At 37.7% G+C, this 15,233-nt stretch overlaps 1 protein-coding gene across 2 annotated transcripts in view; it reads left to right on the top strand.

The window, feature by feature from the left end:
- NSG2 (neuronal vesicle trafficking associated 2) overlaps window positions 1–6,832 on the top strand; it is a 56,152-nt gene extending 49,320 nt beyond the window's left edge. For both annotated transcript variants that reach the window (XM_014053780.2, XM_014053781.2), the window contains exons 4-5: window positions 1,398–1,508; window positions 3,176–6,832. In XM_014053780.2, the coding sequence (XP_013909255.1) occupies window positions 1,398–1,508; window positions 3,176–3,367 (303 nt within the window). In that variant the 3' untranslated portion in view covers window positions 3,368–6,832. The remainder of the gene's footprint in view (window positions 1–1,397; window positions 1,509–3,175) is intronic.
- The last annotated feature ends 8,401 nt before the right edge of the window (window positions 6,833–15,233 follow it).

Here is a 15,233-nt window from a genome sequence, read left to right as displayed (position 1 = left end):
CATTTGTAAAAATTGACCATGCAATCCTTTTCCTTGCCAACTTTTTATTCATGTTTTTATTATATTTTTTTCAATGTTCACTTTTTGCTTTAATACATTCTCATTTTTAACTTGAATCAATGCTTGTTCTTGACTGTCTTTTACATAAAAAAATGAATGCACATGTTTCTTCTTCAACAGTTTGTCTGACTTGAAGAAACCTCTGCCTGTGGGGCAGGTATAATCCATCAATTTCTCTACAGAGATGTAATGCATAGTGAATGGTGGTCAATTTTATTGTTTTGAACTAAACTGTCTAATTCAGCTTGTGTCCAGTTAATAATTCTAGCATTGTATCATATCATAAGTATGAAGCAGGTATTGATAACATTGCTAACTTTTTGTTGGTAATATTCTCTCTCTTTGGATGTCTTGTTTATTAATCACACTTTTAACTTATCTATGCATGATGTTATTCAACTGTATAATGCCCAGATATGTGTAGGCTTCAGCCTTGATAGTTTGGCCATTCGGCACTTCAATAACATTACTGTTTGTGATTTTATCCTGATTTATTGCTACAGAGGCACATTTCCCTAGGCAAAATTCCATTGCTATATCTGTGCTAGAAATTTGTATAGCGTTTGTTAATGATTAGACTTCAATTTCTGATTTTCTATAAAGCTTTAGATCCTGCATGTCAAACTTGCCACATCATGTTGCTGTCACGTGACATTTCATGATGCTTTTCCATTCATGGAGCTGGAGTGGGCATGGCCTGTGTGTGACACACCCAGCCCGTGGGTTTCCATTTGGACATCCCTGCTTTAGATGTTGATGATGATGGCTTAGTTTTATCACAATTTTCTCTCTATCTCTGTGATCTCTTATCTCTATTTCATCTATAATCTATCTATTATCTATGTTACATGTTTGTATATAGGTATATAACTCAAGGCAGCAGAGATACCTAACATTCTTGCTTTCTATTTTCTATGCAACATCATCCCTGTTAGATGGGTTAGATGAGAGAATTATTGGCTTAAAGCCACCCAGTGGCTTTTATCCCTAAGGCAAACAGTCTCCTGATTTCAAGGCCAGCACCTTAACCACCACATCAAACTAATATCTGTAATATCTCTTCATGAATACTTGCTGCAATCTGTTCTAGTTTAGCTTTATGTCTTCAATATGGTTCATCCAAAGTTATTAATTTGCTTTCTAAGAGTTAATATACCCTGTAAGAAAATATACCAGTATTCATTTTAATATCTGTGATGATGGGAGTTAAGTGCTGCATGTTGTGCTAAAAAACAACCACAGCCACAAATCTGTTAAACTGACTATAAATACACATGATTTCCCAGGGAGCTAACATTCATGACAAGATATTAATTTAATTGTTAATTGTTTTGCAGGTCACTATTCTCATAAGCCTGGCTCTTGCATTCCTTGCCTGCATAGTCTTTCTTGTGGTATACAAAGCATTTACCTATGACCACAGTTGCCCAGATGGATTTGTTTATAAGGTAAGAAGTCTGGCATGAATGAAGTGTCTCAGCTAGTGATAGAATCTAGTTCGCTGCATGGCTACAATTTAATCCTGTCTTTCTCTGTCAGGACCAGAGATATAATTTGTCAACAACATGCTGAAAAGTGGTTAGTGCTTTAGGAAATAAAGGTCTGCAATAACCTCCAACAGCCTCAATTATTCTGATTCTGACAGGTATAAATCTTCAGGCAGACTACAGCCAGCCATCCCCCATCTATTTTTGAACAGGCTGACAAAAACTAGGTTTTTGACTCAGCTTAGTCTCAGCATCTGATTAAAAATGTAAGAGACATACAGTTACGCTGTATGCATTTTGAAAGTTTTGGGACATCTTTATTGATCCTCAGTTTATTGTCACAGAATAAAAGGAGAAATAGGGGTAGGAGTAAAACTGAGGAAAAAATTACCTATTGGTAAGCATGATTCACTGTCTTGTTGAATTTCATGTCTATGTCTTTACATCTAAGGACAACGGTCTGTTCATTAGCCTATACCTTACAAAGAGTTGGATTGAGAACATATGTAGTCACTCATGCCCTCGTCACCTCAAGACTGGATTACTGTAACACGCTCTACATGGGGCTGCTCCTGAAGAGTGTTCGAAGACTACAGTTGGTCCAGAACGCAGCCGCTCGAGCGATATGGGATGTATCTAGATACACCCATATTACACCTATCCTCCGCGAGCTGCACTGGCTTCCTATTGGTTTCCAGATGCACTTCAAGGTGCTAGTCGTTACTTTTAAACCTTCATGGTTTAGGACCTGGCTACCTGAGAGACTGCCTCCTGCCACTTACCTCCCAACGACCAACAAGGTCGCACAGGTTGGGCCTCCTCTGGGTGCCGTCAGCCGGACAATGCCGGCTGGCGACTCCCCGGGGGAGGGCCTTCTCTGTTGCTGCGCCGGCCCTATGGAACGATCTACCTGCAGAGATCCGGACCCTTATCACTCTCCCGGCCTTCCGTAAAGCCATCAAGACCTGGCTGTTCCGGCAGGCCTGGGGCTGTTGATTGATATCCAGCCCCGTTTAGATGGAATGGGTGATATGAATTTTAATACTGTATTTTTATTTTTTATCTCTATTTTTAAAAAATTAAATGTTTCTTGTCTGTTGTGAGCTGCCCAGAGTCCCTATGGGAGTGGGTGGCATACAAATTCTAATAAACCTGAAACTTGAAAAAAACCTTGAAATTTGTACTTGTAGTTCTGATGAGATTTGCAGGACTATCCTAAGAACAAATTGCATCCAGGAAAGAAATGTTTCTTTTGAGTCAAAGTCAACTGCTGATGCTTCTTGCTCCATGGACAGATCCATGCAGTTATTTTGGCAACAATGCAGTATGGTGCCATATTGCCCTTTTTTCTTCCTATTTTCCTATTTCTTATAGTCTGAACTACAGCCCTGGGCTTTCACCAATCCAAGTAATAGCCAGACCCAACTCTAAGTTTAGCTTTTTGAGATCAGCCAATAGTCAGATGCCATGGAGTTGGGTTCGGCAGCTGGAATTGCACTCAAAATATGTAAACTTTTGCAAGGGGTTCAGGGTGAGCTAAGTTGATGTCAAGTAGATAACTAAACAAAAAAGTGTTTTTGCTTAATTGGTATTCATGGTACCTGTTTTTTTCCCCTTTTGATCTCCAGCATAAGAGGTGCATTCCCGCTTCTCTCGATGCTTACTACTCAGCTCAGGATTCCAACTCCCGGGGCAGATTCTACACTGTCATCAGCCACTACAGCATGGCTAAGCAAACCAGCTCGCGGTCTGTATCTCCATGGCTTTCTTCAGGATCGGTAAATCATGAAAATAAGGCCACTAAGACAGAAGGCCATTAAAGCCATGTGATGGCCTGGGGATGGAGGGAGTGGGAAAACCACATCATGTCTCTAAATCATTGCCCTAGTTCACAGAGGGCGCCTTGCTAATCAGTGTGATGAGAATACACTAACTCCAAGTGCAGGTGTCATCTTAATGGATAGTTTTCTCTCTTTCATTCATTCTCACCCTCCCCTTTAGTGCATTGTTCTCGTTAATTTGTAACTAAGTCAGGATCTTGTACAAAGGCATGTTAGGTGTTGACTATATCTCACAATGTACAAATATTTTTAAAACCATTGCTAAGTATTTGTTAAGAAAATAAAAATGAAACAAAAAAAGTAAACCCAGAAAACATTGACAAGAAGGTAAAAGAAATAGTAAACATAATTTATTAGGCCTTTCTTGGCTGAGAAAACAGCCTTGAAACTTGGCAAACAAAGGTGGGGAATTTGTTTATCACAATGTAACATGAAAGGAAAGTTCAGATCGATGGAGGAACTTTATAGTGCACAACCATCATATACAAATAAAATACACAATTGTCTGGGCAAAAATCCATCTCAAAGGGTTTTCAAGGGATGGTGGTGTTATATGGATGCTTTTAAAGCAATTTAGCACCACTTGTGCTCCAATGTGCATTATTCTGTCCTTAACATTAAGATGAATGAGAAAGCCCATACATACAAGGAGATTACTGTCTCTTTACCAAAAGCCTCACACATGCATTAAACTATTGGATTGTGGCTACTAATCTTTGGTTGTTTCTCAAGAGGGAAATATTAGCCGTGAGAGTGAGTGCAAGCAGGTTCCTATGTGTCTCCTGATTGTCAACCCAATTTTGAATGCAACAATTCTACCCTCCCACAATCCAAAAATGATCGGCAAAGTTCAAAAACAAGAAAATCAAAATTTGACCTAGAGAAAGAGGGTGAACTGCTGTCTCAGAAGGGCCCAGGGTTGGGGTTTTGTTTTTGGGGGTGAATTTGAGATAAAGTCAAAAAAATATAGAAGTGAAACAGATTTTATTTCGATTACTCAAGGAGTATGAGAGGCTTATATCCCCTTGGATCCTGGGAATCTTGCTCAATAGAGCAACAGACAGATGTCACTGCAAATGCTCCATCACATGGCCAGCCACTCTTACAATAGAGATTCAAAGAAACACAAAGATAGCCTGTTTTCTGTATGTTTGCCAAAATACATTAAATTTTTTTTAAAAAAATGGTTAGCCAATCAGCTGAGTTATCACACAAATTTTGCTAGAGATACATAATAAGAGGAATAGCAATGGTATCTGCCAATAGCCACCATGATCCCCAAATGATGAAATAATGCATTATGACATCACGAGGCATATGACTGCCCTTTCATATCCCAAGATTAAATACAAATACAAAAGTTATAGGTTTTGCCTGGTGATATTATGACAACATTTAAACATTTGCCCTCCTCATGCCAATGGGTACCAGATAGCTTCAGAAAATTCTCATCCCCATTGGCAAGGCCCATTTTCTTTCCTGAAAATCTGAAAGAGTTGGATAATACTATCCTCTTCTCAAAATGTAAAAGACAGAAAAAAACAAAGCAAAACCCAGCCAACCAACCAAAACAAGCAAGCAAACAAACAAACAAACTTCCAAGCAGAAAATAATTTTTTTTAAACAGAAGTTAGATTAGAAGTAGCACATGCTGAAACAGTGATATTGTCTATTCAGTGTCACATTTTCTGCAATAGGGATGATGAAGGAGGTGCTGGTTCTCCTGTGTATTGGATAGCATTTGACGAAACATATCAAATTAAATTAGCACATTGTGTAGATGATGAGTAGGTTACAAAAAGGATTTTAGGAGTATAACCTTGCTGTTTTATGCCACATTTGCATGCTGGCATTTTTAAATTCTTCCCTCTTCAATTGTCCTTCACCCTATACAATAACTAAACATTTTTTAAAGAAATGAAAAATAATTTTAAAAGTCACCCATGACATAACGTCAGAGCAGCTGTGAAATAAACCACTACCACCGCCAAAAAAAAACCATGCGTATTTCTATACACTCCCATGTAATCCTGCCATGCACCTATTGCAGATCATAGCTTCACTCTTTAAGAAGATGCTCCTAACTGACTCTGTGGGTTCATTTTTTAGCAATGAAAACCAACATCTAATATCACTGTCAATATGTAGGTGGTAAAGAGATGTGGAGCTACTCATCGGGAAGCCATTTTTTTCCTCCCAGGAAAAGAATCCACATATGTTTCTAAAACCAAGCATATACATTACTCTTAATGGAACATAATGCCTGTGTTTGTTTGCACCAAGTCCTTGGCATCATCTAATAAACTGTGTTATAAAAATTGTGTTATACAAATATACAGGCTACTAGTGCAGCTGGATTAGTACTAGTGACCTTGACAGGCAATGGCACTTCATAGTCTCCTAAACAGTACTGATTAAGGCCACATGATTCAACCACTTCAAGGTCCAATCAGTGCTAAGATGGAAGACTCAAGTCACACGAGTCCAATCATAGACTTAAATGTGCTACATAGTTTTATATTACAGCTACAGTGAGTTCACACTTGGCCAATAAAGAATTCTATTCTGTTCTCTATTCTATCTTCAGTAAATTAAACATGCTTAATTTTTAACAGAAGTTTTCAGAACCCCACAAATTGGCTTCCATAAAATCAGTAGAGCCCTTTAGAACGATAGGAATTACTGAATAAATGCACAGGAGGAAGCAGTTCAAGAGTGTGTTTGATCTAAGACATCATATTAGGAAACTCTGTAATCTCAGATAAGTTTATGCTTTATATCTATACAAAGGTTTGAACGAATTGTGTATTTAAATATTCTTGGTTTTGCAGAGCTGGTTTGTGTCAAATTAACCTTCAGTTTCATGAAGAAAAAATAAACCAAGAGTGTGATCCACCAAAATCTTAATTTGTATTAATAGGAGTTGCTTGGGAGTGGTCAGTGGGGGAATTCTTGGCTATGCCCAAATTATGCGAGTTAAATCAACCTGAATGTAGAAGAAAAGCTAAGCAAACAATAGCTGTTTTAAAATTAATCAAATTGTCACTAAAAGTCCTAAAGATGGGCCCTCAAATCAGATTCATGATTTATATTTTACCTGCAAGAAAAAAAAGAAAGCCTACTCTACTGGAGATGGAAAGCAAAAGAAGTAATGATAAATGGTTGTATAATGTAGCCAAAACTGTAGTGCCAAATCTCATTGTCTTTTTATCCCTGTCTTTATCTCTTTCTTCATACTACATCTGTAAATCCATTTCTCATCTAAAAATGTAAAAAAAAAATCATTGGGAAAAAAAAGTAAACAATTTCCAGAACAGCTACTGGATAATTTATAATTTTGTGGTTGTTGTATGTCAGTAGATAGAAGAGACTGAAGTATTTTTGGTGTAGTTCTTGACATTTTCTGACAGGACAAATAAAATTAGATGTGTCTGAGAGTCTCAACTATTGTGGTACCATTGTTTCTTTCCATTTTCTCTTGAAGAATTTACATGGATATGATGAACATGTTAGGAATGATAAAATATGGATTGTGCATGTTTATTTCACCCATCACAAAACATAATAGACTATTCTTACATTTTTAACACACATGCATCTTTTAGGGAAATATATAGGTGACTGGCTTACCTCAGATGAACTTTACTTCAGATCAACTAAATTCATAGGTTGATCTGGCTCATAGTGATCCCAACTGTCAGTTTCAGGACTCAACTGGCATCTGCCAGTCAAGTATCTTAAACATTACATAATTGCAATGAGTTAGACTTCAAAATGGATGAGTCCTTCACAGTTCAAATCTTTGGCTTCTGACAACCTTGCTTAGATATCAGCCACCCACCTGTACATGCAACCACACTATATGCTTGGAATGTACACTTTTCTTTTGTGAACAATTTGCAGCCCTCACTTATTTTAAGATCCAAGCTGAACTTATTCTGCAGAAATTCATACCTTTCTGGGAGGAGGGAAGTGCTGAAAAATAGTTCTTGAAAATTGCTCAAACCCTAAAAAAAAAAAGATGATTTAATCAACATCATACTAGAAACAGATTATAATCAGAGTCTTCTCAATATCAGCCAAGGTAAGTGATATATCACACACACACACTGAAACAATAACATTTTATCTATCTAAAAATACTTTTAATAAAAAAACGAATCAGATAAAAAGAGACTTGTGCCTAAGAATGCATCACACAGTTGCAGAAATTAGGGAAGACAAAGATAATGATTAAATGAGAAAATATAGGTGCCAATACATTTTACTGCCAATTAGGGGGTTAATGAGCATGCATATGCAGCAGAACACATATACATCTACACATTGTCTTTATTCACTGCCTTGTAGGATGAGCTTTACTTATAAGAACTTTGCCACTGCATGAATGTACCAAACCATAATAATTGCACACCAAGATATGTAATTAAAGTTCTAGTTTATATGGAAGCTTTTATATTTCTGCAATCTCTCTGCTACAGAAAATTACATTGTAAATGCAGACATCACAGTGTCACTTGGAGAGGGAAGATGCTACTCTCCATGTGTTGAATCTACTTCATGCAAGCTATCCTTTGACAGAACAAGGGATGTTTTAAACATGAAATAAAACCAGTTCATGGAAACTAAGGCTATTAGGCAAAGTTAGTCATAGTGGCTATTGCATCCTTTCAATGCTCATTGTTGCAGTAAACATGATTGGGAAGTATCAATTTTGAGACCAGCTCTTGGGTTTTCACCAAGTATGTATTTACCAATGGAACAAAATGCAGACAAGGTGGAAACAAGGCACAGTCATTTTCTCAGGTCTTCATATAAAGAGGGAAAGCTTTACCAGTGCCAGGATTCATTCTGACTTTACTTAACACTATTTTTTTCCCCAATGCCCAACATTATGTTTGTTTAAAAAATATTAGCAAAGTTTTTAAGTGAGTTAATAGCAGAATTCACTGTTTTACTAAAACCAGTGCAAAATTAGTCTTAAGAAATACAGATAGTTGATATTCCAATGCAGATCTATTCTTCATTATGAAATTTAAATTTGAAAATAAGGGATACGTTTCAATCTGATCCCACATTAGTTTCTTTTATAAATTGAGCATCAATTGGGAATGCAGATAAATCAAGGCTATAGATTAAAAATAATTTTGCCCACCAATGAGTTTTGTAAACACAGCAAAGATACCTTTGAAATTATTCTGTGTGATATTCATGTAACAGAATTGTTGATTAATCAATGTTTGCACAAGCTGCCTAAGCAAATTTTTCTCCCGTTGGGCAAAAACTTTGGGGACATGAGATTTCATCACTAGCAGCAGGCAAAAAATGACCAAGATAAAAATACAAATCTTTATAACATAACTGTGTAAATGCCCAAATTAAACGTGTATGTTCAAGAGGAGACTTAACAGTCCAATTTTTTATATGTGCCTGACTTAGGTTTACTGTAAAGTGGCCATTCACTTCATTAGAAGCTAAATAAGGATGCATTTGGAGGCATATTCAGTTGCAAGTCTCACTGAGTTATGTGAAACTATTTAATGTGGCTGAAATTTTCAAATCCTTTATCTTTTTTTTTTTTTGCATGTGTGTAGGTCTCAGAAATCCATCACAGCAGGTGGTGTCCAAAATGTCTGTCTGCCTTACACAGAGTTTATTTGGCTTTTATATAGTTTTAATAAGCAAAGCAAAAGCAGGGATAGTAACAGCATCTTATTGGTACATAGCAATAGCAATAGCAGTTAGACTTATATATTGCTTCATAGGGCTTTTAGCCCTCTCTAAGCAGTTTACATAGTCATCATATTGCGCCCAACAATCCAGGTCTTCACTTTACCCACCTCGGAAGGATGGAAGGCTGAGTCAACCCTGAGCCGGTGAGATTTGAACAGCCGAACTGCAGAACTGCAGTCAGCTGAAGTAGCCTGCAGTGCTGCATTTAACCATTGAGCCACCTCGGCACCTCATACTCCTTGTCAATATCTAAGACCATCCTAGCCAGAGTAGAATCTTCACATAACTCCCGAGTACGGCTTGTCTCTGCTAGGTGAGCTCATAGGTTAAAAGGTAAACAGCCACTGAGATCATGGCAGTTTGCTGCGCATGTCTTTACGTAACCTTTCCTCTCATTCCTACATCTCACTCTTTTTTATTTTGTTAGACAAGGCATCGTAAGAGGGGTTAGTAAAATAATCATAATCAAAAAAAAAGGAACATCTTTACAGTTGCTTATACAGGGCATATACTTGCCCCTGAGGCAGTATGGAAGAGAGTTTTAGGGCAAAAAGCTGTGATACATATATATTTTGCAAAGGGAGGGAAGACACTGAATAAAACAGCACCCACCAATCAAAATAGCATAAATGATAACTAAATAATGTAGAATATTTCCCAATAGACCTGTGGGCAATCAAGCCCAAAAGCTTTCCCACCAGGATCCCGCTAGGATCCTAAAGTATCAATTTTCAAATCAGAGGCCAAATTGTGTAAAATATTGAATTGGTGCTGGATAGTTTTTAATTCATCTGAAAGATTGAACTAGCAATAGCAATAACAGTTAGACTTATATACCGCTTCATAGGGCTTTCAGCCCTCTCTAAGTGGTTTATAGAGTCAGCATATTGCCCCCTAACAATCCGGGTCCTCACTTTACCCACCTCGGAAGGATGGAAGGCTGAGTCAACCTTGAGTCGGTGAGATTTGAACAGCTGAACTGCAGAACTGCAGTCAGCTGAAGTAGCCTGCAGTGCTGCATTTAACCACTGCGCCACCTCGGCTCTCATCAATTACTAAAATAGCTTAAAAAAGTAGTATTAATTGTTTTTGCCAAATTACACACAACAGCATTAATATTAAAATAAGCGCAAGCAACAAGTGCTGGCACACCCACTATGAATATAGCCAATGCTACATATTCTATTTTATTAAGCAAAGCTATCTCAGAGTCACAAGTGCTGTCTAGCATGACTCCACGTCGAGAATGGTTTGAATGAAGTTTCTGTTTGGAAAGCAAAAGAAGAATTAACTAGCTGAGACAACATTGTGCTTCATTAACATTAGCAGGAATATAATAAAAAGTTTCTTGACATGTAAAAAACCATCCTTGCAGGAGCCAAACATAAGCAAAGCTGTACAGTTTAAAGCAGGTGAACTAATATGAGGTTTTTTTACTTGAAGATGTACAATTAAATATTTTTGTGCATGTTGTATGCTCAGGAACTGCTACTATCGAAGTATTTAAAGCAATTGCATCAGGGGGTGGATCATAGCAACCAACCCCTAACTAGATATAGTCTTATAGTTAAAGTTTTCATTCAATAGCAATCTACTCAAATCAGTGAAGTTTTGAATTACTACAAGTGGGATGCACATAATGAAAGTCAGAAATTTAGCTTAAAAGCTTGTTGAGAAAAGATTTAGAAAGCTAAAATAGCAGCAGCTAATTTTAAACATTGCGGAGATGACTGTCCTTGTAAGCAATCGCTCCTCCCATTCACCCCCCAGCTGAAAAAACAGTAAAAGCTTGCAAAAGTGGAGAATATGAAAGCAATAGATGAACAAGAAAAGAAGAAGTCATTAAACACGCAAACCGAGGATCTTTAGACAAATGATATGCAATGCAGCTCACATAGTCAGTTAAAGCACATGGAAGAGATAAATTATTCTGAAAATAAATTTGAAAATCAGATTTTGGAATAGGAAAAACAATATTAATCAAATCAGTCCAATTTCTTCAGCAAACTCGGGTTTGTCCCAAGGTTAAAACATTTTGGGATGGGGTATTTTTATCTTCTAATGCAGTTAACATTCCTGTAGGCAGCTTAGAAAACATCAAAAAAGTTAACTAACAATTTATACGATCCACAAACTAAATGCTCAAAATCTCATTAATCTTTTCAACTGTGGCAAGGGCTGTGAAAAAAAAATCACAATGAGATTGCGGGACTGTTTTCCTTTGGTCAATAAATAAAATAAAAAACTAAGTAAATGAGCAAAGAAAAATAAGGACGAACCCAAGTAAGGGTCCCCAACAACTGCCACAAATTAATTAGCAAAATACTTTTGTGTACAGTTAAAGAAAAACCGGAGCAAGAAAAGATTGTAACATTTCATATAGTTGTACTATTTCTCCAGAGCGATCTGCAATCCATAGATACTTAAATCATTTTTTATTTCTAAAAGCCAATTAGGTGGTATCTTTGGGGCTCCAATTAAAATATCATTCATATAATGATTTAACAAAGCCGATGGATAACGCTTATGAAAAGGATTCAATTTTGCAACATAAATCTGACACAAAAAAGGACTAAGTAAATGTATAAATCAACCAATGAAATAACTTTGGACATTTTGCTTTTGGTTTCGACCCTTGATGGAAAGGACTGCGGGAGGCTACACCCCCGGATTTCAACGTTCCTTTTTAAAATGACCAGGTTTACCACAGTTGTAAAACTTTCCTTGAGGCTTGCTGCCTTACGATAAAGTAGCCACCAATTTATTAGTTTGACAAAAGGCTGTTCCTATATTTTGTCACACTTTAATCATATCTGCCAAATCAGGATCGTTCCCAAGACCAATAATTGCCCTCCGGCATTTGGAAGTAGTGTTTTCCTTTTGCTAATTTCATCAACAACTTCATCTGAGCCTTAGGATTGTCTATCTGTTCTTTTAAAGCATCCTGCAATCTGTTAACAAAATCAGGATACGGCTCAGTAGCCTTCTGCCTGATATTAGACAAGGCTTGCTGAGGCTTGCCAGAAACAGGCACAAACTCTTCCTGATCAGGGGGGCTGAGGGGAACAGAGGAAAAACAATTCTTTAAGCCAATTACTTCATGATCTTGTGAAATCAATTTAGGTGAACAGACAGAAAACATATCTTCTATATCTCCCTTTCTTTTGCTAATCGTTCCTCTGGCCGTGGAGAAGCAGAAGAATTAACTTCTCCATGAGGAGCTGAAAGTCCAATTAAAGATGATTTGGGGGGAATTATTTTTACTTGATCACAATCAGGTAGCGGCTCTGTGGTCAATTGCTGTCCTGCCAAAACTTTAGAGCCAAATTTTTCCACTGCATGATTGCACTGACACCATAGTTGTAATATCTCTACTGGGGCCCTCGGTTCAAGATGTAAAGTTTGCCCTATTTTTTCCCAGTCACGTAAACGAAGCGTTCCTCATTCAGGATACCAAAGACAATGTGTCCCTATCTCTTCCACTAGCTTCCTTATGCATGCCTCAGGTGCTATAACACCTGACTTCTGTAACAAGAATCTAAGTTCTGTCACGTGTTGTTGCTGGTGTAGAGACCCATACCTACCTCTGAGGGGTCCCGTAGGACAATTGGTGCACCTTGGGGTCTGTTCCAGATGAAGCTAACTATGTTGGTGGTTGCTCCCCCATAGGGTGTCCTGGTCCTGGGTTTCGGCACTAGATGTAGGTCTCAGAAATCCATCACAGCAGGTGGTGTCCAAAATGTCTGTCTGCCTTAGGCAGAGTTTATTTGGTTTTTATACAGTTTTAACAAGCAAAGCAAAAGCAGGGGTAGCAACAGCATCTTATTGGTACATACTCCTTGTCAATATCTAAGACCATCCCAGCCAGAGTAGAATCTTCACATATCTCCCTGGTATGGCCTGTCTCTGCTAGGTGAGCTCATAGGTTAAAAGGTAAACAACCACTGAGATCATGGCATCGTAAGAGGGGTTAGTAAAATAATCATAATCAAAAAAAGGAACATCTTTACAGTTGCTTATACACGGCATATACTTGACCCTGAGGCAGTATGGAAGAGGGTTTTAGGGCAAAAAGCTGTGATACATATATGTCTTTACGTCACCTTTCCTCTCATTCCTACATTTGTGCAAAATATCCACTGAGTTGGAGACAAATGTCAAAAGAAAGATACTCAGAATAGCAGTCAATGTACTTAACTTCAGTTAGCTGTTGAGTCTGAATTACAAGGAACCTCCATTCCTCACTTCATAGGCACAGAATTATAGATATAAAAGTAAAAGAGAGCATAAATCTTATACTGAGCCATTTAAATTACCTCTATAGAAAAAAAACCTGTTGTGGATTGTTTGTCAGTATTTTCTCTTGCATTTTCTTATGGACTCTATTTCCAATCCTCTCATCTCTACTGGCAAATCTCTTTGGCTCAGTTGTGATTCTCTCTGATACTGCTAAGAGGGAACATTTTTCTTATTTTCAGCCACCCTTGGGATTTTGTAAGTGTGATGCTGATAGTGAGTATTAATAATATTTTGAAGAAAAAAGATCCTGCAATTGGGACAGCAGAGACATTCAGGATCTTACAGTAACTGATGTCCCTGTCAGGAGTTTCCCTGATAGGTTTAGTCCACTTAAAATGTAGAATAATTGGCATCCTTGAGTCCAAGCAAAGTTGGCTGAGTTTTTCTCCATCAAAATATTTGGCAGTGCAGTAGAATATTGCCAGAATTATTAATCAATTGGCCTTGGATAAACATTTGCACATAAAAGAAATGCAGACAGTTTGTGATGGCGTGGTTTAGCCTTCCAAAACGACAGCAGAGGAGAGAGGGGGGAGGAAGGGGGGAGGGAGGAAAATATTAAATATTTTCATTTTATGGGGCTAAGAAAATGAGCCTTCTCTGTCACAGCCTCTCTCCAGGCATTAGGGCCGACTCATATCCCCGGGACTTCCAAAAAGTAGTTATTTGATTTTTATTGGTTTATATTTATATTTGTTGGCTGTGCAGAGTCTTTAAAAATGGGAGGCTATAACAGTTTTATAATGAACTAGCTGATAATCTGGCATCGCCCGGGTATTTATTTATAGGAGCAAAATGTCCGGACCAAATGTAATTTCTAATGTTGGATTTTCCCCTTTACCAGCAGGAGCCCCCTTGTGGATTACTGTGAAGTTGTTACCATGGCAACTCTAATGCACTGCACAGTAGAAGCCATTTTATGGCAGTATAGTAGAAGCCATTTTAAGGTACAACAGACTGTATCTTAATAAAATACACATCCCAGGGGGTTTTAGAGGTATCTTACCCCACACAATATTTTTCTCCAGAGGGTAAGTCATCTGTGTACCAAATTTGGTTGAAATTGCTCGAGGTGTTCCAGAGTTATGCTGGAAAACACACACACACACACACACACACACACACACACACACACACACACACGCGCACACACACCCCTCCATTTTTATATAGAGAGATAATGATAATAATGGTTCATGTTGATTATATTAACAATTTGTTGTTAAACATTCATTGGAAATATTTCACATATCATCAAAGTGATGCACATCCAATTGTACCATATTGACTTTTTATCTTTCAAAATCCAAGATCCAACACAATGGACTCTTCAACCACATGGATGGCAGCAGTGAGTGGAGTTTGCAGCCAGGCATTGTTCTTGGCTCAAAAAGTAAGTTGACCAATATGTAAAATCAATATATGTTTCTGAACAATGCATTCAAAACATGCATTCTTGGACTGAGTTGTATATAGCAAAAGCAATAGCACTTAGACTTACATTGTGCTTTATATAGTGCTTACATAGTGCTTTACAGCCCTCTCTAATCAGTTTACAGAGTCAGCATATTGCCTCCAACAATCCTCATTTTGCCAACCTCGGAAGGATGGAAGGCCGAGTTAATTTTGAGCCAGTGAGAATTGAACTGCCAAATTGCTGGCAGCCAGCCGCCAGTAGAATTAGCCTGCAGTACTGTATTCTAACCACTGCACTACCACAAGTCTTTCCATGGTGCATATGCATAATGACATAATTTATACTGGAAAAATACACAGATTGGGAAAATAAAATATCTGCATGAGAGCAACGTAT

The sequence above is a fragment of the Thamnophis sirtalis genome, unplaced genomic scaffold, assembly GCF_051295495.1.
Source record: "Thamnophis sirtalis isolate CommonGarterSnake01/CBP01778 unplaced genomic scaffold, rThaSir2_p1.2 scaffold_3, whole genome shotgun sequence".
Classification (NCBI taxonomy): Eukaryota; Metazoa; Chordata; class Lepidosauria; order Squamata; family Natricidae; genus Thamnophis; species Thamnophis sirtalis.
This window is presented reverse-complemented; position numbering and strand designations above follow the sequence as displayed.